The 22,905-nt window shown below is 43.5% G+C and overlaps 1 protein-coding gene across 3 annotated transcripts in view; it reads right to left on the bottom strand.

Annotated features, from left to right (window-relative positions):
• SNX29 (sorting nexin 29) overlaps nucleotides 1–11,233 on the bottom strand; it is a 407,218-nt gene extending 395,985 nt beyond the window's left edge. For 2 of the 3 annotated variants that reach the window (XR_004536445.1, XM_033914221.1), the window contains exons 1-3: nucleotides 11,041–11,229; nucleotides 7,394–7,455; nucleotides 3,050–3,102 (exon numbers count right to left, since the gene is read on the bottom strand). Coding sequence is in view for 2 of the 3 variants with exons in the window: in XM_033914221.1 (XP_033770112.1) it covers nucleotides 3,050–3,102; nucleotides 7,394–7,455; nucleotides 11,041–11,047 (122 nt within the window). In the remaining variant the exon portion in view is untranslated. Of the gene's footprint in view, nucleotides 1–3,049; nucleotides 3,103–7,393; nucleotides 7,456–11,040 lie in introns of all 3 variants that reach the window. The other variant, XM_033914223.1, reaches the window with a different exon arrangement.
• Nucleotides 11,234–22,905: the final 11,672 nt, after the last annotated feature.

Below are 22,905 nucleotides of genomic sequence, written 5' to 3'. Positions count from 1 at the left end.
CTCATCAGCCAAATAGTCCCCAGAACCCTCAACCCCATGATCCAGGAGATCCTCCTCCTCCTAATCCACCCTCTTTCTCTTCAGAGGAAGGAAAGAAGAGGATCCCTGCAGCATCCCTTCAGGAAGAAGTTCAGACAGACTTTCCCTGTGCAAGCAAAAAGCCTTATACATGGCTAGGACAAATTCTGATGGAAAATCCACCACTGAGGTTGAAGGTAACTGAGTGCCCTTCAAAGGAGGAGCTGAGAAAATGACTAGGTCCGAATGCAGAGGAAAGTCATGCCCAAAGGCCGGATTCAAAATGGCAATGGTTCCTGCCAAAAATCAGGGCCATCGGCAAAGCTCTCCCAACCTCCTCAAGTCACTGAAGGAAGAAGCCAGCAGATTTGCTGCCTCCGAAACCATAAGCTGACCCTCTGCTGAGTCCCTGCTGGCATAGTAAGAACAGGCTCCCGCCACATCAGAAGCCTAGCACTGGCATGCCACGCTGAAAACTCATTACACCTTCCTCCCTCCCCCCTCCCCCAAGACCCGAAAATCCCACAGAGAGAAGGCCAACACTGAGACCACAATAAGAAACATGAAGGAACAGAAAAGACCCCCAGAGTAGTTAGGAACAGGCTGAAACTTGATTCCCTCATATTTTATGCTTTTTTGGTTTTTTACAAATCAAATCAGGCAGACCCCTCTAGCACTGTAACTGATCATCTGATGGCAGATAGAGCACACCAGCTGAGGCTGTAAATAGCCAATATATTTTTCCCCAAATATATTCTAGTCCCTCAATAATAATAATAGTAATAACTTTATTTTTATATACCGCAATACCACAATGTTCAGAGCGGTTTACAGAGGAAGAGACTGTATACAGACAGCAATATTACAAACAAAAACTTTCAAAATTACATTAACATGGTAAGATCAATCAATTTTTCCTGGAAGAGTTTTAGAAGTACATCATGGTAGAAATGGAGTCAGAGAAATTTGTCAAATATAAGTTTTGATTGGCTTTCTAAAAGTCTGGCAAGAAAGAGCGTTTGAGATAAAGTTGGTTAAACTTTTATTCCAATGAGGGAACTCAGAGGGGGAAGGGACCTGTCCTCCTGGGTGTGACACCTCCAGAGCAGAGAAGACCCCCGCAGGCCTCAAGCTCCAATCCAGCAGCCAAGTAAAAGATAACAAACAATGGAGAGGAAGTTCAAAGTACTCTGGACAGCAAAGATACCCTGAAAGAAAAACACCTCAGAGACTACACAGTCTTACCACTCTACCATCTGCTGAGACTGAGAACGGACTGGCTTCAGAAACCGCAAAGCCCATTTATAGGCTAAATCAAAGCTTAGTGGTTCTCAGTCTCCATCTGCTGGAAGGAATGAATAATACTCATCTGTGCTGGTCTAGAGGGATGCTATGGAATATTCACTTTTACTCTTAAAGGTTCTCTATGGGTCCCTTTTATAAAGCCACGGTAGCAAGTACCAGCACGGGAAATGTGACACAGCCCATAGGAACTGAATGAGCTGCATCGCATTTGCCATGCAGGACTCGCTACCGTAGCTTTGTAAAAGGGACCTTATGTGACTTGCTACTGATAAGTAAATTCCAAGTAATCTGCTAAAGCTAGAAAGAACTCTCCAAGTTTATAGACCCAACTTTAGGTCTCTTGGAGCCCTGCAACCATTTCCTCCATTGCTGGGAGTTGCTAAGTCTACTGCAGAAGAAGGAACTGGAAGGAAGCATCTCAGTGCCTCTGCTTCCCCACTGCCTTCTTCTGACTGGTTCTGGTGAGCAGACAAACCAACCTGCAGAATGCAGAAGCACTGGAGCACACCATCAGGCAGCACTGGTCAAGAAATTATATGTTCTAAAATACTCTTGACTTGTAATCATATCTGCACCATTTTTTAAATAAATATTTTTGAAGTATTATCATTGGGAAATCTGATTCAAAACATGTTTTCCTTTATATTTAAATCTATCAAGCTTATCTGAAAGTTCAAATACTTGAAACTAAAAGAGACAGTGTACCAAAGCATGTTAAATGCTGTCACATGCATTCAGAGGGCAATTCTATATCACATGGGTGTTTCGATGCCCCGTGGTGAAAGCCTAACCTATAAAAGCATCTGGATGTCCAAATTCTTTTATAGAATACTAGCAAAACCTGGTATCAGTGTACCTTAAATGTATTAGTATTCAATTACATCAGGCACTGATCTACTTTAACTGCAATTGTATAAATATAATGAACATAACATGCAATATTCTGCAAGTCACACATATAAGTGAGAGAGAAGCCTATGTACTACCCACACATTTCCATATTATGCCCTTTGAACATATTCCAGAATAGCAATTAGGTGCCCTGCTGACACTTAAGTGCATATGAACTAGTATTCTGTACAATTAAGCTTGCAAAGGGAGTACAAACTTGGGTACCCAATTATAGAATCATTCTTCACATGCCTTATGTTACAACTGTTAATAGAGGTGTTGCCTAGTGCTTACACTGCCAGCAGGAACCAATTAAGTGGATTATCAAATGCCAATTCTTTCATGGGATGTCCTTTATGACCTACAGCACGTCAGTCACTTTGCAGAAACCAACAGGCTTTAAACCAGGCTTGCCCAAATTCAGTCCTCGACAGCTGCAAACAGGCTGAGTTTTCAGGATATCCCTAATGAAGATACATACATAAGAAATATTTGCATACCCACTACATATATTAAATATACTGAGAAAGATCTGCATACATCTGAGATGTCCGGAACACCTGGTCTACTTGCAGATCTCAGTGGACTGAACATGGACAAGCTTGTTTTAAACTCTTTCTGGGGCAAATAACACATGTCTCATTTGCATTTCACTAACACTGGCTGTTAAATATATTATCAGCCCATGGTAATGCACTTTAGAACACTGACCCTTGAGAGGATTCTAGTCTATGTATAAGACACATAAAATATCCTCAAATATATTGGAAACCTAGGATTTAAACACTGAATCAGCACTCTTGATATATACTCCTAAATATAGGTTTACCCTTACCTGCTGTCTGAATCTGAAGCAATTTCTTTTCTTCCTCCAAATCGGATCTGGCACTAGAAATAAAAGTTAAATATTATTAAAATAAAGAACAGTAAAGCTACAAAAACAGGAAAAAATAAGACTAGAGTAACATCTTATTGCTGTTGCTAACATGGAAAATGAAGTTAATCATTTAATAGCTCAACAGAAGATTGTAGAGAAGCTGAAGCGTTCTTTTTTTCTGGGAGAGAAAGTGACCCTGTGGTTACAGCAATGAGCCAAGAAGCAAGTAGGCCAGGGTTCAAATCCTGTTTCTGCCACTGATGCTCCTTATGACATTGGGTAAGTCATCCTTAAATAAGGTTATCATATGACTCCAGAAAAAGGAGGACGGATTCAGACATCCAGGTTTTACTTCCATTGAAAGCTATAGAAGTAAAACCCAGATGTTTCAAACCATCCTCCTTTTTCTGGAGCCATATGATAACCCTGTCCTAAAAGTACCCACCTACACGCTAAGCTCTTTTAGGCAGGAGCATATTGTAGAACACTAAATATGTCTAGAAATGCTATAAAGTAAGTATTAATAATATTATTAAGACATATCTTTCTAACAATTTTTAAATTCTATTGACAAATTAAGCTGAAAAAGATACCATATTTTTCGCTTCATAAGACGCACTTTTTTCCACCCAAAATTGGGTGGAAATTTCGGTGCGACTTATGAATTGAAGGTACCTTTATTTAAACACCCCCACCCACCCCATCGTACCTTTTTAAAATGTCCTACTCATTGGAGGTACACGGGCTGACTGCTCTCCACCCCCACGGCTGCTCCCCGCCCACCTGCCTGCCGCCGCTGCTCCCTGCCAATGTTCCCTCTAAGGATTGATGAGGTGTGTGCGAAAAAAATATGCATGAGCGACAAGTTACATACTCCACAAATTTATGAGCAGGCGCGGAGGACAAGTGCCCGTGAGATTGTGGGAGGGTTAAATACTCAAAACTTAGAAGAATAACAATTTACTTAAAGTTTTTTTAATTACATAATATCATCAGTTCTTCAATCTTCACAAATATTCTCTTCGATTCTTTTCAGTTTTCCAAACATTGTAGACCTTTTCAGCATTTACAGTTTGTCCAGAATTTAAAAAGAGCTTTATTCTCATTAAATTGTCCAGATGCTCAACATCTAGTCTATTTCTGTCTTTTGTCTTTATGTTATTCATCAAACTGAATCCTCTTTCACAGTCAGCACTTGAAGCCTGGAATGTACTGCAGATATCTAGAAGCAAAAATAAGTCTTGAAGTTGATCCTGCTGTTTTGTGAATGCAACTAGATCTGCAAATGTCTTAACTGCTCCAGTTTGCAATTTCTCATTAACAATCAATTTAAATTCTGGAAACTGCTTACAAAGTTCTTTCTGGAATGCTTTGTTGTCTTTTTCCAGAAGAACATGGTATCGGTTTCCAAGCCTCTTCATCTGCTCAAGACCAAATGTATAATCCTCTAAGTTCACAGCTGTTGAAAAACATTCTTTGTCAAATACTGCCCAATCTTGTAATTCCTCATCTGGAAATCTATTATCCAAATGTTCACATGTCTGCTGAATGAACTTAATTATTGACTTTGTGTTCACTGGGTCCTGAAATGACAAAAGCAAATGGCTGGCATTTTCGGTGTAGTGAGGTTTCTCTCCAAGATACTGTGATCTGAGTTTCTTTATTTTTGCCTTTACAAACTGAAAGGCTTCCACAGTAGACAGCAAACTTCTTTGAAAAAGTTTACTCAAGTTGCTTATTTCTGACAATATATCATTCAATATTGTAAATGCAACATGGTGTTCTGGATTCTGTAGTTTCTCTAGGCAGTATTTATGGACCGGGTCATTATTCTCATCAACCTGTTTTCTACAGTATTCCACTAAAATATCATAGTTCAAAACCAAAGCATTGACAGCAAAATGCCTGGATAACCACCGAACTTTGTTGAGTGGTCTGAATGCAATCACTTCTGCTTCAGCAGCTTTGACCAAGGCCTCAAATTTATCCTTCTTGACAGATGATTTGCAGAAAATTGTGTAAACAGCTCTCAGCAGAGTTTCTATCTCCTTCATCAATGGTATATCTTTCCATGCATCATCTATTCCCAAATCCTCTCTGTGTGCCACACAGTGCTGTTCAGACAAATGTGGAATTAACTGGCAAAGAAATGCTGCTACCCCTCTCTGCTTGCCTAGCATAACTGAGGCTCCATCAGAGGTAAACATAACCATCTTGTTCAAATCTAATTCGTTGTCTGCATAAAATTTCTGAATGGCTCCAAAGATTGACAAGCTATCACAAGCTGTTAATTTAAAAATTCCAGCGAATACAGTTTTATGGACTGAATTATTGGCATTTCTAAATTTCATGTAAAGAACTAACATTTTGGAAACTGAGATATCAGTTGATTCGTCCACGATCAAGGTATGGTAAGCTGCATTTTTAATCTCCAATAATATTTCTGACCTAATGGTTGAATTTATACACTCAACAAATTCAAAAGCATAGTTTTTGCTTCGCCAGCTTTCTGGTATCTTTACATATTTCGCAACATGGTCATGAATTGCCTGCACTGATAGCATTGAAGAATTTATATTAACAGCAAGTAAAACGTTATCAATGAGTATCTTTACTTCATCAGGAGTCACTTGTTGCCGACTAACTAATTCTTTCTGTTTTCACGATCTTCTTTCGATTCTGTCAGCATGTTTTTCAACAGACTTCTGCTTTTGTTTTTCAATTTCATGACTGCTTCAATGTGCGTTTTTTGGCTCAAATGCCGTTTTAAATTATCAACTTTCCAATCGGTCCACGTTTTTCCTGATGTCCAGTCACTATTGTATTCTGCTTTCATGCAAATTTTGCACTTAACACAATCAGTTTCTGAGTAATAAAAAATTTCCCCAAGTAGCACGTGCTGTGCGGTGCCATGCGGTAAATCCGTTTCAACATAGCATTCAGTCAACCACTCTGTTTTAAAACCCAAGCACCTCTTCTTGCCTGTGTTACATAAACTTTCCTCAGCTCGCCACTTAGACATGGCCAATAATTTACACAGCAGTGATAATCAGTAGTAGTGCACACACTAGAGATAATGGTCAGTAATAACTGTAGCCTATTACTCCTTCATAATAATATAGGCTTAAACACCCTCAGTAAAGAATACCACAGGGATAGTCTTTGGCAATGAAGACAGCAGTAATAATTCTATGAAATGTGCTTAACAGCAAGAATCTTCCATAAAGAGCTCTTGCAAGGATAATCCTACAAGCAGAGTCCGGTAAAATAATCCTCTATCAGGAGTTCAGCAAATATTCCTGTTCAACAGAGTCCAGTAAAATAAATCTTCATCAAGGACTGCAACACATTAGCCCTCATTAAAGCAACGACTCTTCCTCTGTCCCGACTCCTATCTGCGTGGTCCGTGGCTGGAGATGTGCGCATGCGCGAGTCCCCAGCCTTACTGGTGCTGTTCTTCGGTCTGCCCTGCTTCTTGCCTTGCCTTAGTGTATTTTTAAGGTGAAAGACGTGGCAGCGGCTCCTCTCACGAATCTCCACCTGCGTCGGAAGTCCGATGCAGTCGGGGATCTTGAGAGGAGCCGCCGCTGCATCTTTCAACTGAAAATACACTAAGGCGAGCAGGGCAGACCGCCGCCACCGCTTCCTCTCACCTCCGCCCGCCCTCAATTGAGCGACACGAGCTGAGCGACATGATAAAACGTATGAGCGAAGCCACTGAAAATAGTGAGCAATCGCTCATGCGCTCAGCTTAGAGGGAACATTGCTCCCTGCTCGCCTCCACTATGCTGCAACTCCAGGAAGGGTAGGGAAGGGCCAGCATGCAGCAATTGTATGTCGCCGGCCCACAAGCCTTCCCCCAATGTCATTTCTATAATATTTAACTTTAATTTTCCATAAATTTAATTCATAGACGCCTAGATTTTTCTTATTTGATATAGTATATCAAGCAATATACATACACCCATACAAAATAAAATGTGATTCAGGGACTTTGTTATCAACCATTAAAATATGTTATTTTAATATTAACCCTATTTTATTAGTAACTATCCCCCCCACCACCACCACAACTTTTACAAAACCATGCTAGCAGCTACTGCTGTTGTGGTTATCACGCCGATGTCCATAGGGAATTAATGGACATTGGAGTGTTTGCCGCACAGTTTTGTAAAAGAAACCCTAAGTCTCATAAAATGAAACCTGTGCTAAATAGTATGAATTAGTGGTAGAATAACACATCTTAACAATAGCTCACATTAATATCTACACCCCTTAAATAATTAATGTGTCTCAGATTACCTGTTTAACTGCATCCAAAAGACGTTCCAGTAGATACTGTCTCTTACAATCATTTTGTGGTCCTATAATACAAATATATTCTGTTATCATCATCTAATAACAAGTGCTGATGCTATAACCTGAGGTGCATGCCAGTATCTGAGAGTACTAAGGTGACTTAAGTGGGAAAATAGGAGGATACAGTATTTTGATCTTATAGAAATGGATCGAAATAAGCATACAGTTTGAAAAGAGACAGCAATATGTTGCTCAACTAGGAAAACAAATGTACAGATACTGGATACATAGTAGCATACAAACAGAAGGAATAAATTTGCACTAGTATGAAACCTGCAAGCTCCAATAATCAAGTCTTGAAGCCTAGCTAAGTAGCTTATTAGTACATCTCTAGCAGGCATTCAGAATTCATTCATATTTTAAATAATTACAAAAAAAAAACCTTTTATCAAAAGCAAGCCATTAACTCATTACTTCATAACTGGGTCAAACAGATGAGATGGATATGGTTCTAAGGTCTTTGAGAGCTTACAACTAAAGCACCCAGATCATCTTATTTGGCATATTTCAAATTAGTGCTAATTTATTCCTTTTCTCCAACAAGAAACATTTTTTCCCCTTAAGAACTTAGAGTATTAACATGTACTGAAAATAACTGACCCTGGAAGCCTAGCAATCTTCCTGCTGCACTGCTCCTGTCACCCATTTGACAGAGAGAGAAAAACTATACTGGCAACTCTGGGTTGCATCTTTTGTCATCAAAGAAAAAAAATAAGTGTATTGTTTCTCTTCATAAACTGACATGTCTGGAATGGTGTGTCAGATGAAAAAGAAATCCAAATTACTACTATTTAAAGAGGTTTTCCCTCACTATGCACTCCCCCCCCCCCCCCCCCAGTCATCAGGCTGTAGTAGTTGTTAGCTGCTGTTCTCTACTACTCACTCCTTCACACTACTATCCCCCCAAGCCCCCTAGTCACAACTTCTACTTGCAGTCTCATGCCTCCAGAAATATTCACTTCCTCATCCCCTCCCCATCCTTTCCATAACACATAGGAGCACCTCTAATCCCGGTCTATAACGTAACAGATTAAAAACTGTCATATCAATAAAGTGTCTTGAACCTGGATCCAGATAACTTAATGGCATGACAATTTGTACATACATCTTTCTTCCATTCCTCCACTGATTTCTAGTTTGTCATGGTTTCTCTTTGGGTCCAATAATGTTATCATTGCTGAGAGCTACTACTCTTACCAGTCAACAACCTGACTTCTGTTCTTATTGTTAATTTCTTTACCAAGGCTAGCAAGAGGCTGTAGCTCTTGCAGAAATGAGATATGCTGAAAAGTCCAGGTACCTTAAAGGAATTTCAAAATTGATATGCCTACTCCTTAACTATTTACAAAATTCTGCAATGTGCAATGAAGGGTGAAATGCTCCTTGTGACCGCTGCCAGGCCATCAGGAGGATTTAAGCAGTGACTTCCCTGATTGTCAGTGAATCACTGCCTTCCTATTTATGCATGCATTTCCCCTCATTTGCATGTGCAGATCGGATCGGGTGCGGAAAGGATCAAGAAGAAGGTTAGTGAATCGGGTCGGGGCGGAGAAGGCTCACAAACTGGTTGGGACACAATCGGTGAACTTAGTGAATCTAGCCCTAACAGTCCATGCCATTCAGATTTTGGGCATTGATTGGTTCATGGGGAAGGTTGGGGGGGATTAAAGAGAAGAGGGCAGTATTTAAACTGTTAGAAAAATCAAACTACACATGTATGTTTAAATTATTTTTATTGAGCCAAGATAGATACACAAATCAACCAATCCTTCTGATAAACAGAGCTCAAACAATTTTCAAATATGCAAACACCCACCCACCCACCACCCCTGTCCAGAGTCCTCTACGAAAATAACAAAGAACCAAACAGTGTACTAAAAACAGTAAAACAAAGGGGAAGCACTAATATGAAGAACCACCCAATCAGCAATTCAAGAAACGACTCCTGGCCACAGGAGTCATAGTGTTCCAGAAGGGTTCCCAGGTGGCCGTAAAGCAATGACCATGGGCAAAAGAGAGGTCCAGGACACTCCGACGTTCCCAAGCAAGCAAAGTAATCATCTGGATCTTCCACAAGGAAAGCGTAGGAGCTTCTGGCTCCAACCATTGAAGTAGAATATATTTGAGGGCAGACCACCGCAGGAAAGCCCTCGTGCCAGGCTGTCGAGGGTGATGGGAAGGAGAGACTCCAAAAAGAAGTTCAGGTGATATACGGATAGTCATCCTCCAAATGCATCCAATAAATGCGAACAGGCTAGTCCAAAAGGCCTGAACCGCAGGGCAAGACCAAAACATATGGCCAAGAGTAGCTTCCAAATGTCCACATTTATCACAAACTGCGGAGGAGCGAAACTTTGCTCTATAAGCCCGCCTGGGCAGAACATAAAACCGAAATAACAATTGTATTGCATTTCAAAAAAATATAAATACAGTATTTCCTTAGAGCAGGCAGTCAAGTTACAGCAGTTAAAATAATATCAGGCAATACTACATGGAGATCTTGGACCCAGAAGGTCTGGCATCTGGCATAGTCAGGCAATGGGGTCTCATCCTTCAAACAGTGATGATGAAATCTGAGGGGGATCGGCATTTGAGAACCCAAGGTACCAACTACACATGTATAAGATTGCTATTGTGTATATTTATTCATTTTTAAAAAAAATATTTTTACAGTTAAATAAAATATAGTACATAAAATAAAAATCACAACAAATTTCCTGGTAGAAATCAAGTCACAAAACTCTATATCTACAGTAGGGTATAATACTACACTTGCTATTCTTTCATTTAACTTCCAAGCAAGGCATTTATAGGAACTGTACCAAAATATTTAAACAAACACTAACAAAACAAACCCTCTAAAATACTATTTTAATAAATGAGTGTCTCTTAAATCAGCTACTATCCCGTATGAATAAACAAATCCAGAAACTAGAAATAGGGGATTTCCAGTAACTCCCCAGCTCTTTCCATAATTTCGAAAGATAGGTACCTATTGGCATAAGGAATAAAAGGATTCGCTCTTAAATTGGGAGATCCAATTCCATATCTACGCCTGATAATAAAAAGGGTAAACAAAAAGTAAGTATACTCAAGTTGGGTTTACTCTGTTATGAAACAAAGCTATTGGTGTGGTGGTATTCTCATAAATCACAGAAAGAGGTTGAGAGTAGACGCCAGCTCTATAAGCGCAATGGATGCAGTAACAGAACCACCATTGAGCAAACTCCTTCACTACATCCAGAAAGGAGACATTCATGTCAAGATTGGCACCCCCCCCCCCCCCCAATCATTTTGAAAAAGCTGACCGCTCTGTTGGGTGTCCCTCCTAAAAGGAGCCGACAGGGAGATTTAGATGGCGAGGAAAAGACTTGAGACCAGAAACAGAAACTCGGAGAACGACAGTGGCAGCCACTATAAGCAAGACATAACGAGAAAGCTCATAACAGAAAGAAGTTGCACTGTAATACCCTACAACAGTGCACTGGACAAGGGTGAGGGACCGTTAGGAAATAAGGAATTATAAAGAAAAAAAAAGCAGCAGTTCATAGCCTAAAAGGAAGTTATCTTCCAGCTCCCTCAGTACTCACCGCTCATGATATTTCAGAGCCACTTTCAGAAGAGGAACAAAAAGAAAATATAAATCAAAACCAAAACAAATCCAACCCGCACCCCGGAAGAGAAATCCTCTAAGCGGAGCCCTACTCCGGAACGAAAATACGCGCTGAGACAAGAGGACGTGTGCGTCCGTCGAGGGCGCGTGGCAGACGTACGGCGTAGTCTCCTTGGGGGCTCTCGGCAGCTCCGTATTACGTGGCGCTGGAAGTTCCCGGGAAAGAATGGACTATTTCCATAGGCACAAAAAGGAGAGAAGCACTGCGTAGATTAAATCCCTTTATTAAATATTTATATTTCTCATTGCACTGAATTGATAAATGCAAGCAAAGCATGTAGCCGAGGCCGTGCATGTATAGCGAGCCAGGGTAAAGCTGGCCATGTTTGTGGTGCCCGTCTCAAACCCAAACATATTTGTACCGGTATTCCTACCAATATGAAGTGTTATGGCTATGTGGAGGGAGTAAGGGGTGAGAACCATAGAGATGCTAAGGATGGCCCATCCCAGAGCTGAAGATTTACCACCACGATGCCGGAGATTGCTGAAAGTTTGTGGGTCCGACCCATGTCTAAAACCAGGTCTGGCAGTTGTACATCCCAAAAATTGACATGCTCTAAAAATGCCTTTTTCTGCATTTGCCCTGTTGTCCATTTGGTATTTCTTCTCTCTCCATGTCCACCATTCATCTTTCCTAATTGCAGTGGCGTACCTAGGGTATGTGGCACCCGGGGCCCATCATTTTTTGACACCCCCCCCCCCCCCCCCTCATGTAAAATTTTTTTTTTTTTTTTTTTTTTTGCAATAACCATGAAATGGAATAAATGGTCAGAATAGAAACAGGCAGTGAAAATTTTCTTTTTTTTTTTTTCAAAGTATTTTTATTGAGAATGGCAAAAGGTCCAGACAAGCAACCATGGTCTGTACAGAAACTTATACATTATCAAAAAGAACACAGAATGAGAGTAACAGCAACAACAAGCATGAACAAGCCTCTCCCAAGAGAAAATTGCCAATGAGAGGCATAGCAATACACAACAAAAGGCCAAAACTTGGGGCAAGCAAACAAATCCCACCCCAGAACCCACAAGAATAATAAGCCGGACTAGACCCTCAGCCATATTTTATAATGAAAAAAACCCCCACAAGCAACAACACCCAGACCGCTCACTAGACACACCAATCCGCACAACAAGCACCCAAGAAACACCCAGCCACCACCCAGACAAAACTACCAGACACACCTACCCCACCAAGCCCAGACCCAACCCCCCCTCCCCAGAGAGTGCAAGCGCAAAGTGGACCGTGAAAAGGGCAGCTGCAGAAGTGGAAAGCCCCAGATAAGTAGGTTAGCTAAAGAAAGCCCACAGATAGAAGAAATCAGGATAACAGAAGTTCCAACAAATGCTCCCACAGAAAATTTTCTTTTATTGAACCTCATTTATGTAACCATTATTCCAAACATAACATAACATAAATTATGTCTGAATTGTCATGACATCAGAAGTACATATGGAGTAGTTGCAGGTGATGCTTGGGACAGTTCTGATTATGTTAGTTTGGTTTTATGTGTTTTTTTAATAGAAGGGTTTTTATTTCTTTTTTTAAGGTTTTGTAGTTTGTGGTCGAGGTCAATAGGTTGTAGAGTTGGGGGTCAAGTGTTGCAGCTCGAATGGCTAGGAGGTTGTCGAACAGTTTTTTTCTTTTGACGTTTTTGGTTGGAGGGTGTGTGAATGGTGCGTGAGTTCTCCTATGTCTGTTTGAAGTGGATTGAATTATTTAGCTGAAGAAATTAGTTACCCCCCCATTCCACACACATTAATTCTCTTCCATTTTTGTTCCCATTATAAAAAAACACTGATAAGTTCCCAGGAAAAAAATACATTAAAATAAGAAGTGAAAACAAAGGCCCCTACAGATGAGAACATAACATAAGAATAGCCTAACTGGGTCACACCAATGGTCCATCATGCCCAGTAGCCCATTCTCATGGTAGCCAATAGTGCTGCCCGATTCAGAGAAAAATATTTCATTCGATCCGATTCACCCTGTTGAATCGATTTTTCGATTAGATTCACTGTTAATGACACCGCTTTTTAAGTTTAAACAAAGTATAACAATAAATTTCACAACAACAATAAATTTCACAAAGTACTTTAAAAAAAAAAAATCACATTTTTCCATTAAAGCAGTTCTGGAGACATTTGCTTGAACAGTCTTTTTTCCCAGTCCATAAGCAAGCAATATGAAAAAGATTTCCTTAATTATCTACTCAAACATTTTTGCTATTTACTTTCATTGTACCTAGACTATTATTCAGTAGAAAAAATTTAGTTTGTTCAATCAAGCAGAACATTCACTCATAGAAGTCCAATGTCCACACAGGATTTGATTGAACAAACAAATTTTTTCTACTGAATAATAGTTTAGGTATACTGAATAGCAAAAATGTTAAAGCCACACACAAAAGCAGTAAAAGTCAATAGGTTCTCCAAGTGGGAACAACTGAGTGCACCAATCCAGGGCAAGCAGACGCTTCCCCCATGTCTTAATAACAGACAATGGACTTTTCCTCCAGGAATTTGTCCAAACCTTTCTTAAAACCAGCTACGCTATCTACTTTTAACATAACTTCTGGCCACTTCATTTTTAAGCTTAGATCTTTCCTTCCAAACAGAGACCTTGCTAGATGTCAAATACAGCACAAGGTAACTTCACATGGACTTAACTGTGCAGGAAATGAATCTCCTCATACACCCACCATATAGTGCAAAAATGTGCAAAGGTCTGTTTTTTTCTTTCAATCACTACATAGCCTAATGCCACACAAGCAGCGCTGTTACAAACATATTCTGAAGGTCAATGCTAAGGTTGACAAAGTTTCCTTCCTTGGACCAGAAGGAGATACTGACAAACCACTGGAAGAGATTCTAAAACAACTACCCAGAAATAACACCCAAAGACCCACTCAGTGTGTGAACCAGTTGAGTGGAGTGGACTAACTGGGGGTGGAAATGGGCCCAGAGTTTGCTCAGCAGAATTTCCCAGACTACCTCTTCCTCTCAACACACTGACATGCTACCACCACCACCAACACTAGGAACACCTCACCGAGTATGCCAGCAATGCTTATAAACTTTATAAAACACATTATTATATTTTCTTATAAAGCATATATTTTAACTGAACTCAGCCTTGCCATTCACAAAAATAGAAAAGTTCCCATTTCAAGCTGTCTCATGTACACTTTTCAAATCTAACATATTGTAATCACAAAACAGAAAATAAAATTATTTTTTCTACCTTTTGTTCTCTGATCAATATTCAAATCTTGTTGGTCCCAGGCTCTTGTTGTCTTGCTTGCCAGGGTCTCCTTTCTCCGTGCTAACCATCCGTCTGCCATCTCTGTTCTCCCCTTCCGTTTCCCTTCCCTCTCCCGGAGATCTGGCATCTTTCCTTTTTTTTGTCTCCATCCACAGATTCACCTTTTCTCAACTCCCCACCACCCCAGGATCCACCATCTCTCCCTTTCTGTTCCCAACTATCCTCCTATCCAGTATCTCTATCCCCCCTCCACACCATCCCCTGTTTCCAAGTTCTCTCCCTTTCTGTTCCTTCCCTCCCTAAATCCCATTATGCACCATCTCTCTCCCACTCCTCTGTTTTTAGACCCATTATTTCTAACCCCCAAAGTCTGGCATATGCACGTATCTTTGAACCCCCCCTTCCCTCTCTCCCTCTGTGTACTTTTACACCAGGACCCCCCTCCCCCGAAGGTCTGTCCCCCCTCCGAAGGGCTACACCCCACCCCTGAAGACCTGCACCCCCCGAAGGACTTTACCTCCCACCCGAAGGTCTGTCCCCCTCTGAAGGCCTAAACCCCACCCCTGAAGGCCTGCACCCTCCCCGAAGGATTGTACCCCCCACCCGAAGGTCTGTCCCTCCCTGAAGGCCTGCACCCATCCCGAAGGCCTGCACCCCCCCCGAATGCCTGCCCCCACCCCGAAGGCCTGCACCCACCCCGAAGGCCTGCACCCCCGAAGGCCTGTCCCCCCCCTTGAAGGCCTATCCCCCCTTAAAGGTCTGCCTGTCCCACCCCCTTGTAGGCCTGTCCCCCCTTAAAGGTCTGCCTGTCCCACCCCCTTGTAGGCCTGTCCCCCCCTTGAAGGCCTGACCCCCCCTTGAAGGCCTGCCTGCTTGTCCCCCCTTGAAGGCCTGTCCCCCCCTTGAAGGTTGGCACCCCCCCAAAGGCCTGCACCCCCTTGTAGGCCTGTCCCCCCCTTGAAGGCCTGCCTGCTTGTCCCCCCTTGAAGGCCTGTCCCCCCCCTTGAAGGCCTGCACCCCCCCTTGAAGGTTGGCACCCCCCCAAAGGCCTGCACCCCCTTGAAGGCCTGCACCCCCTTGAAGGTCGGCACCCCCCCTGAAGGCATGCACCCCCCCTGAAGGCCTGTCCCCCCTTGAAGGCCTGTCCCCCCCCTTGTAGGCCTGCACCCCCTTGTAGGCCTGTCCCCCCCCCTTGTAGGCCTGTCCCCCCCTTGAAGGCCTGCCTGCCTGTCCCCCCCTTGAAGGCCTGCACCCCCTTGAAGGTCTGCACCCCCCCCCCCGAAGACCTGCACCCCCCCTTGAAGGCCTGCCTGCCTGCCTGTCACCCCCCTCCCCCTTGAAAGTCTGCCTGCCCGCCCGCCCGCCCCACCCTGAAGGCCTGATGCCCCGACCCACCCCGAAGGACCATTCGCCCCCCTGGCCTCCCCGCACTACCTATGAAGCAGCCGCAGCAGGATCGCGACGTCAGCTATATTTGCGCTACTTAGGAGCTGCTTCCTGCGTCGCGGTCCCACCCCCTCCTCTGACGTCAGAGGAGGGACGGGACCGCGGCGCAGGAAGCAGCGCCCAAGCAGCTGAGGGATTGCTGACGTCGCGATCCTGCTGCGGGCTGCTTCATAGGTGTGCTGGAAGGTCAGTGGGGCGAGCGGTCCTTCGGGCGTGGGGGGGGACTGAGCGGCAAGGCCGGGAACACCCCCTCAGGGCTGGTACCCGGGGCGGCCCGCCCCCCCCCGCACCCCCCTAGGTACGCCACTGCACCGAACCAAACTGATAGAAGGAGAATGAGCTTCTTCAGGGATCTGACCCAGTTCTAATACCTCTCCGTCTCCGTGCCGACCGACCCCCTCAAGGACCGACCCTTGGAAACATGTTTTCAGGCTTGGAATCCAGTTAAAAGGCAATAGACGCTCTGTCTATACCTGGGACCAAACTGAAAGAAATTTGTCCAGCCCTGGCAAGTTCAAACCCAACTCAAACCAAATTCTGCACTCCTGGGGAAGGGGGAGGTTTTGCTTCTGAGAAAGTGCTCCTTAGTACATCAGAATCTCTGTCTGCTTCTTGGCACCAGCACTGGAGAAATAATGAGACGCCCTACTTTCTTTCTGCATGTGAAGCCATCTGGAGGGGGGGGGGGGGTGTTTGTGAGTACCAGAAGGCACTGCGAGGAAGGAACGGGGTATATTAGTAGATCTGTGTGTGATGGAGGGCACTAGGGCCAGCAGAAGTGAGGTACAGGGGGGGGGGGGGGGAGGAGGGTGTCCCTATTGCAAGGGAGGAGTGAGGTTTTCCCTCGCCTTTTCTTCAGTCCTAAAGTTCACATTTTCTGGCTTTGGCTGCCTTCAGCAGTCATGCGACCGGGTAACAAAGCCCCCTGACCCTGCACGCTGTCTGATTCGGCTGCTGTTGAACAGTTTGCGTGCCGGAACCCTTCTCAGGCTGAGTGGAATTTGGGTTATGAGCTGCAGGGAGTGGTTGTGAATTTCTCCGTGAGAACCTTGTGCATCCTCCTCCAGCTTGAGTTCCGATCCTCCCCGAGGCTGACGTATTTCCTGTTGCCTCAGCTTTCAACAGCAATCTGACCTGGAGGAGGGGAGAACAAGGCCTGGGAATGCATTTATCTGAGTTTGGGGTTTAGGTTTCTGCCACTTGGTGCTGAATGTAAGACGCGCGCACGAGGACGCGCACGCGTAGACGTCCGCACGTAGACGCCCGCACTAGACGTCCCCACGTAGACGTCCGCACTAGACGTCCCCACGTAGACGTCCGCACTAGACGTCCGCACTAGACGTCCCCACGTAGACGTCCGCACTAGACGTCCCCACGTAGACGTCCGCACTAGACGTCTAGTGCGGGCGTCTAGTGCGGACGTCTACGTGGGGACGTCTAGTGCGGACGTCTATTGCGGACGTCTAGTGGGGACGTCTATTGCGGACGTCTAGTGGGGACGTCTATTGCGGGCGTCTAGTGGGGACGTCTAGTGCGGACGTCTAGTGGGGACGTCTAGTGCGGGCGTCTAGTGGGGACGTCTAGTGCGGACGTCTATTGCGGACGTCTATTGCGGACGTCTAGTGGGGACGTCTATTGCGGACGTCTATTGCGGACGTCTAGTGGGGACGTCTAGTGCGGGCGTCTAGTGGGGACGTCTAGTGCGGACGTCTATTGCGGACGTCTAGTGCGGGCGTCTAGTGGGGACGTCTATTGCGGACGTCTAGTGGGGACGTCTATTGCGGACGTCTACGTGGGGACGTCTAGTGCGGACTCAAGCTGGAGGAGGATGCACAAGGTTCTCACGGAGAAATTCACAACCACTCCCTGCAGCTCATAACCCAAATTCCACTCAGCCTGAGAAGGGTTCCGGCACGCAAACTGTTCAACAGCAGCCGAATCAGACAGCGTGCAGGGTCAGGGGGGCTTTGTTACCCGGTCGCATGACTGCTGAAGGCAGCCAAAGCCAGAAAATGTGAACTTTAGGACTGAAGAAAAGGCGAGGGAAAACCTCACTCCTCCCTTGCAATAGGGACACCCTCCTTCTCCCCCCCCCCCTCTACAGCTCTAACTATGTACCTCACTCCTGCTGGCCCTAGTGCCCTCCATCACACACAGATCTACTAATATACCCCGTTCCTTCCTCGCAGTGCCTTCTGGTACTCACAAACACACACACCCCCCCCCTCCAGATGGCTTCACATGCAGAAAGAAAGTAGGGCGTCTCATTATTTCTCCAGTGCTGGTGCCAAGAAGCAGACAGAGATTCTGATGTACTAAGGAGCACTTTCTCAGAAGCAAAACCTCCCCCTTCCCCAGGAGTGCAGAATTTGGTTTGAGTTGGGTTTGAACTTGCCAGGGCTGGACAAATTTCTTTCAGTTTGGTCCCAGGTATAGACAGAGCGTCTATTGCCTTTTAACTGGATTCCAAGCCTGAAAACATGTTTCCAAGGGTCGGTCCTTGAGGGGGTCGGTCGGCACGGAGACGGAGAGGTATTAGAACTGGGTCAGATCCCCGACCCACCCCGAAGGACCATTCGCCCCCCTGGCCTCCCCGCACTACCTATGAAGCAGCCGCAGCAGGATCGCGACGTCAGCTATATTTGCGCTACTTAGGAGCTGCTTCCTGCGTCGCGGTCCCGCCCCCTCCTCTGACGTCAGAGGAGGGACTGGACCGCGGCGCAGGAAGCAGCGCCCAAGCAGCTGAGGGATTGCTGACGTCGCGATCCTGCTGCGGGCTGCTTCATAGGTGTGCTGGAAGGTCAGTGGGGCGAGCGGTCCTTCGGGCGTGGGGGGGGACTGAGCGGCAAGGCCGGGAACACCCCCTCAGGGCTGGTACCCGGGGCGGCCCGCCCCCCCCCCGCCCCCCCCTAGGTACGCCACTGCCTAATTGTTGCTAGCACTCAATGTCTGCATTGCCTTATCCAGCATTGCTCTTCTGTGTCAGTACAAACGTAAGGAAGTTCTTCTTCACCCAGAAAGTGGTAGAAAACTGGAACGCTCTTCCGGAGTCTGTTATAGGGAAAAAAATACCCTTCAAGGATTCAAGAAAAAGTTGGACAAGTTCTTGCTAAACTGGAACGTACACAGGTGAGGCTGGACTCATTTAGAGCACTGGTCTTTGACCTGGGGGCCGCCCCGTGAGTGGACTGCTGGGCACGATGGACCACTGATCTGACCCAGCAGCGGCAATTCTTATGTCTAACATTGCCCCTCTGTGTGTCTATCCCCCATGTTCTGCATTGCACCCCTGTATTTTCCATCTCCACAGGTTCAGCATGGCCTCTCTATATCTCTATCTCCTCACATATCTGACCTTGTACCTTTGTATCTCTTTTACTCCCCTACATGTCTAAATTTCCTCTTTGTATCTCTATTCCCCCCCCCCCCCATGTCCAGCTTTATGTGTCACTGAAAATTCACATCATTAAGGCCCCCTTTTATCAAGCCGTGTTAGGGATTTTTATCGCCAGCTGCTGCTCCAGTACTCATAGGAATTCTATGAGCGTTGGAGCTTTTACTGCAGTAGCTGGTGATATAAAATACCTAACACAGCTTGATAAAAGAGGACCTAAATTCCTCAATTTTAAATAAGCATGCAGCCAACACCCTGGAAAATTTGAGTACATGGAATTTCCATAATAAAAAGTGGCTCCATGTAAAATACACATGCTAAACTTAGCCCATGTAAACAATTCAATAATAGTTCAAAATTTCCAGCCTGGGTAACTTGGTATCTCTGAAGTATATTAAGATGCCTGAGCCCTGAAGCAGCCATGCACAAGTGAAACTGTAGCCTGAGCCAGTAGTTTTTTAGAGAAGTGAATGGATTATTGACACAACATTATTTTATCTTTAAGATAAGTGGACAATAAAGTGCTCACATAAGATTTTTGAGTTGCACAGTATATGGATTTGTAATAGCATCTGGATATACTTCATTAGGCCTAAGATTTATGCAGAGGTTTTGCTGGCCAGTCATGGTGCTATGACCCACAGTTGAGCCTATGAATCACATTGTATGAAAGTTCTGAGGTCTCTCTCTGTTCGCTCTGAAGAGTTGATATACATGTTTAGGAAGTGAGGGGGTTTTTTTTGGCTACATGCTCAAGTCCCTTATAAAACTGTCCCCTACTTGACCCCCCTATAGTCAAGCCTTCAGTTTTTGTTTGTTTTTTTTATTTATGCTTTTACAATTTACAAATCAATCAATTCTTGAAAGGAAATATAAGAATCCAATAGGAAAAACAAGTACTAATTATATAATAATATAATAATAAACACATAGTGACTATGACTAAAGTCCACAATTTGAGAGGAGAAGGAATCAATCACTTCTAAGGGTAGTTGGATATAAGAAATTAAAAAAATTAAATTAATCAAATAACAGAGTGCAGTTGAAGTTATTTAACTAATGGCCTGCTTGGCTGATTCCATGGAGGTGTCGAATTCTTGTGGTTACTTTACCTTCAAGAAAAAACTGCAATTGATCGGGTTCATAAAAAATATATCTATTACTCTGATAAGTAATGCAGCATTTACAGGGAAAACGTAATTGAAAGGTTGCCCCTAGGCTCAAAACAGACTGACGACAGGCCAAAAACTTCTTACGTCTGGCTTGTGTCCACTTGGATACATCAGGAAATATAGAAATTTTGAATCCGTGAAATTCCACCTTGTCAGTCCTATAGAATAGATGAAGGATTGCTTCTTTATCTTGAAGAAAAACAAAAGTTACCAATAAAGTAGCTCTAGTCATTATTTCTAAGCCTTCAGGTTTTTTTTTATGTTTATATCATAGTTTTCAACTTTTCAAAGATGTTCTCTTTACTCATGTTATGCTTTGTTACCATTCTCTCTGTATTCAGTTGTCATCCAGTCTATGCATCATCTTGGCTCTTGTTTGTTTCTTTATCAGCCCAACCCAATGGAATGTGGGAAAGAAATTTTAGCACAAGGGGTTGAGAATGTCCCCCTGTCTAAGGTCAAACTAACTCTCCAAAAATATTCAGTCCGTTCTCGTTATTTGTGGTGGTATGGTTCCCGAAAATGTTTGCAAACCATGAAATCATAAATAATGAAACACCGAGTCTATGGGAAAATAGAGGTTAGGTTCCAGCGTACTCATGTCTGAAAACCTCAGAACGTGAACAGTGGATCCTATGGGGGAAATAGGGTTAGGTTCCTGCATGGGACAGCACTAGAATGACACTGACAAAGTTCGTCACCATCACCGTCTCAGTGGATAACCATGGAAAACCATCCCATGTTATTCTTTAATATCTATCTCAACCTCAGTCCTTCTACACCAGCATTCTTCAATTTAAGGCTTGAGGGTCAGTGGCTGAGCCCATTCATACTCTGATTCTTATGTGAGCCAAGTATAACATAATGAAGTCATTGTGACATCACTGATAAGCTTGGCTCTTATTGGTGGAATGAGACATTATTACATCACAATATCAGAGATTGCCATTTTCTAGTGTCTGTCTCAACCTCAATCTTTTTACACTACCATTGTTCAATGCAAGGCTTTGAGGGTCAGTGGTTGTGCCCATTCATACTCTGAGTCTTCACTCTCTCCTTAAAGAATGACACAGGGATGGGGACAAATTGTGTCACTCTGTCATTCTCTACACTCCAGATGCTTGGAGGCCATATGTGGAAGCAAATGCCTAACCACGAGGTGAAAGCAAATAAAGCTGGTTTTTTTAAGAGCCAGTTCCTGAATATGTAAACACTGCAGTATAAATGGGGAATATTGGTAGCAATTGATGCAATCGCAGATCTGTGAAATCGTGCAACAGGAATACGTGAATAATGATAACAGATTGGGGCCAAAATTTTGCAAGCTTGATAAACCTATGAAAAGACATTGAGTTAAAAAATGGACTCCCCACAAAATAGCTTAATGCATTTCTATGGAAGCAGCTTTAACATAGAAATATTGTTACACTGAAGCATAGTAGCTAGCAAATTGCTCCTTTTAAACTGCCTCTCTCCCAATCACAGACACACGTGTTCACACCAGGGGCACAGGCAGCCTTCCAATTTTGGGGACACCCAGGGATGGCCTGGGGGTTCAGTACAATCCTCTTCTCCCCCACCCCTCCATGTACAAAGGCTAAATATACCATTGCTGCTTCTTTAATGCTATACCAAGTATACCATACCATAACATAAAATTAATTAAATATTTAATTTATTGATTTCTTTAATTCAATTCATATCCTAAAAACTAACAAAATTTATTTTATCTATATTTAAAATCTACAATAACATGTAATGCAAAGTGCTACTAATAATAAAATCATAGACTGGGAAAAGCTACTTTAAAGCTTTAGATAATACCTGTAGCTTTTCCCAGCCTATGATTTTGTTATTAGTAGCACTTTGTATTACAAGTTATTGTAGATTTTAAATATAGATGAAATAAATTTTGTTAGTTTTTAGGATATGAATTGAATTAAAGAAATCAATAAATTAAAATATTTAATTAATTTTATGTTATGGTATTCTTGGTATAGCATTTTAATGAATTGAATATCAGTAATTGACTATAGTTACCCTACTTTGTATAGCTGCTTCTTTAATGTACAAAGCAGCGTGCCTCCAGCTGCTGTTGGGACTTCCTGTTCATACTCTGAGCATGTGCGAGAAGCCCCACCAGTGGCTGGAGGCACACCACTGACTTCTACGTGAAAGAAGCAGCGCCAAGAGGAGGGGAACAGGACAGGAGCAATATAGTGGTGTCTCCCACTGCACAGGAGAAAGCAATGGCAAATCACTTGTGTATCATGCCAAGAAAACCACAAGAGAGGGTGAGCCCTCATTGTTTAGCCACCAAGTCAGCTGACATCTGGATTTCAACTTTGAAAATAAATGGTAGCAGGTTTAAAACAAGTTTAAGAAAAAAAAAAATTTTTTTCAATCAACTAAACTCTGAAATTTGCAGAGAATAGGGGGCAAGACCTGTGGTATACTTGGGGTTCAAAAAGTTTGGCTTGGGTTCATCTTCTCTAACTTGCAAGCT

This window comes from Geotrypetes seraphini, chromosome 11 (assembly GCF_902459505.1).
Source record: "Geotrypetes seraphini chromosome 11, aGeoSer1.1, whole genome shotgun sequence".
Taxonomy (NCBI): Eukaryota; Metazoa; Chordata; class Amphibia; order Gymnophiona; family Dermophiidae; genus Geotrypetes; species Geotrypetes seraphini.
This window is presented reverse-complemented; position numbering and strand designations above follow the sequence as displayed.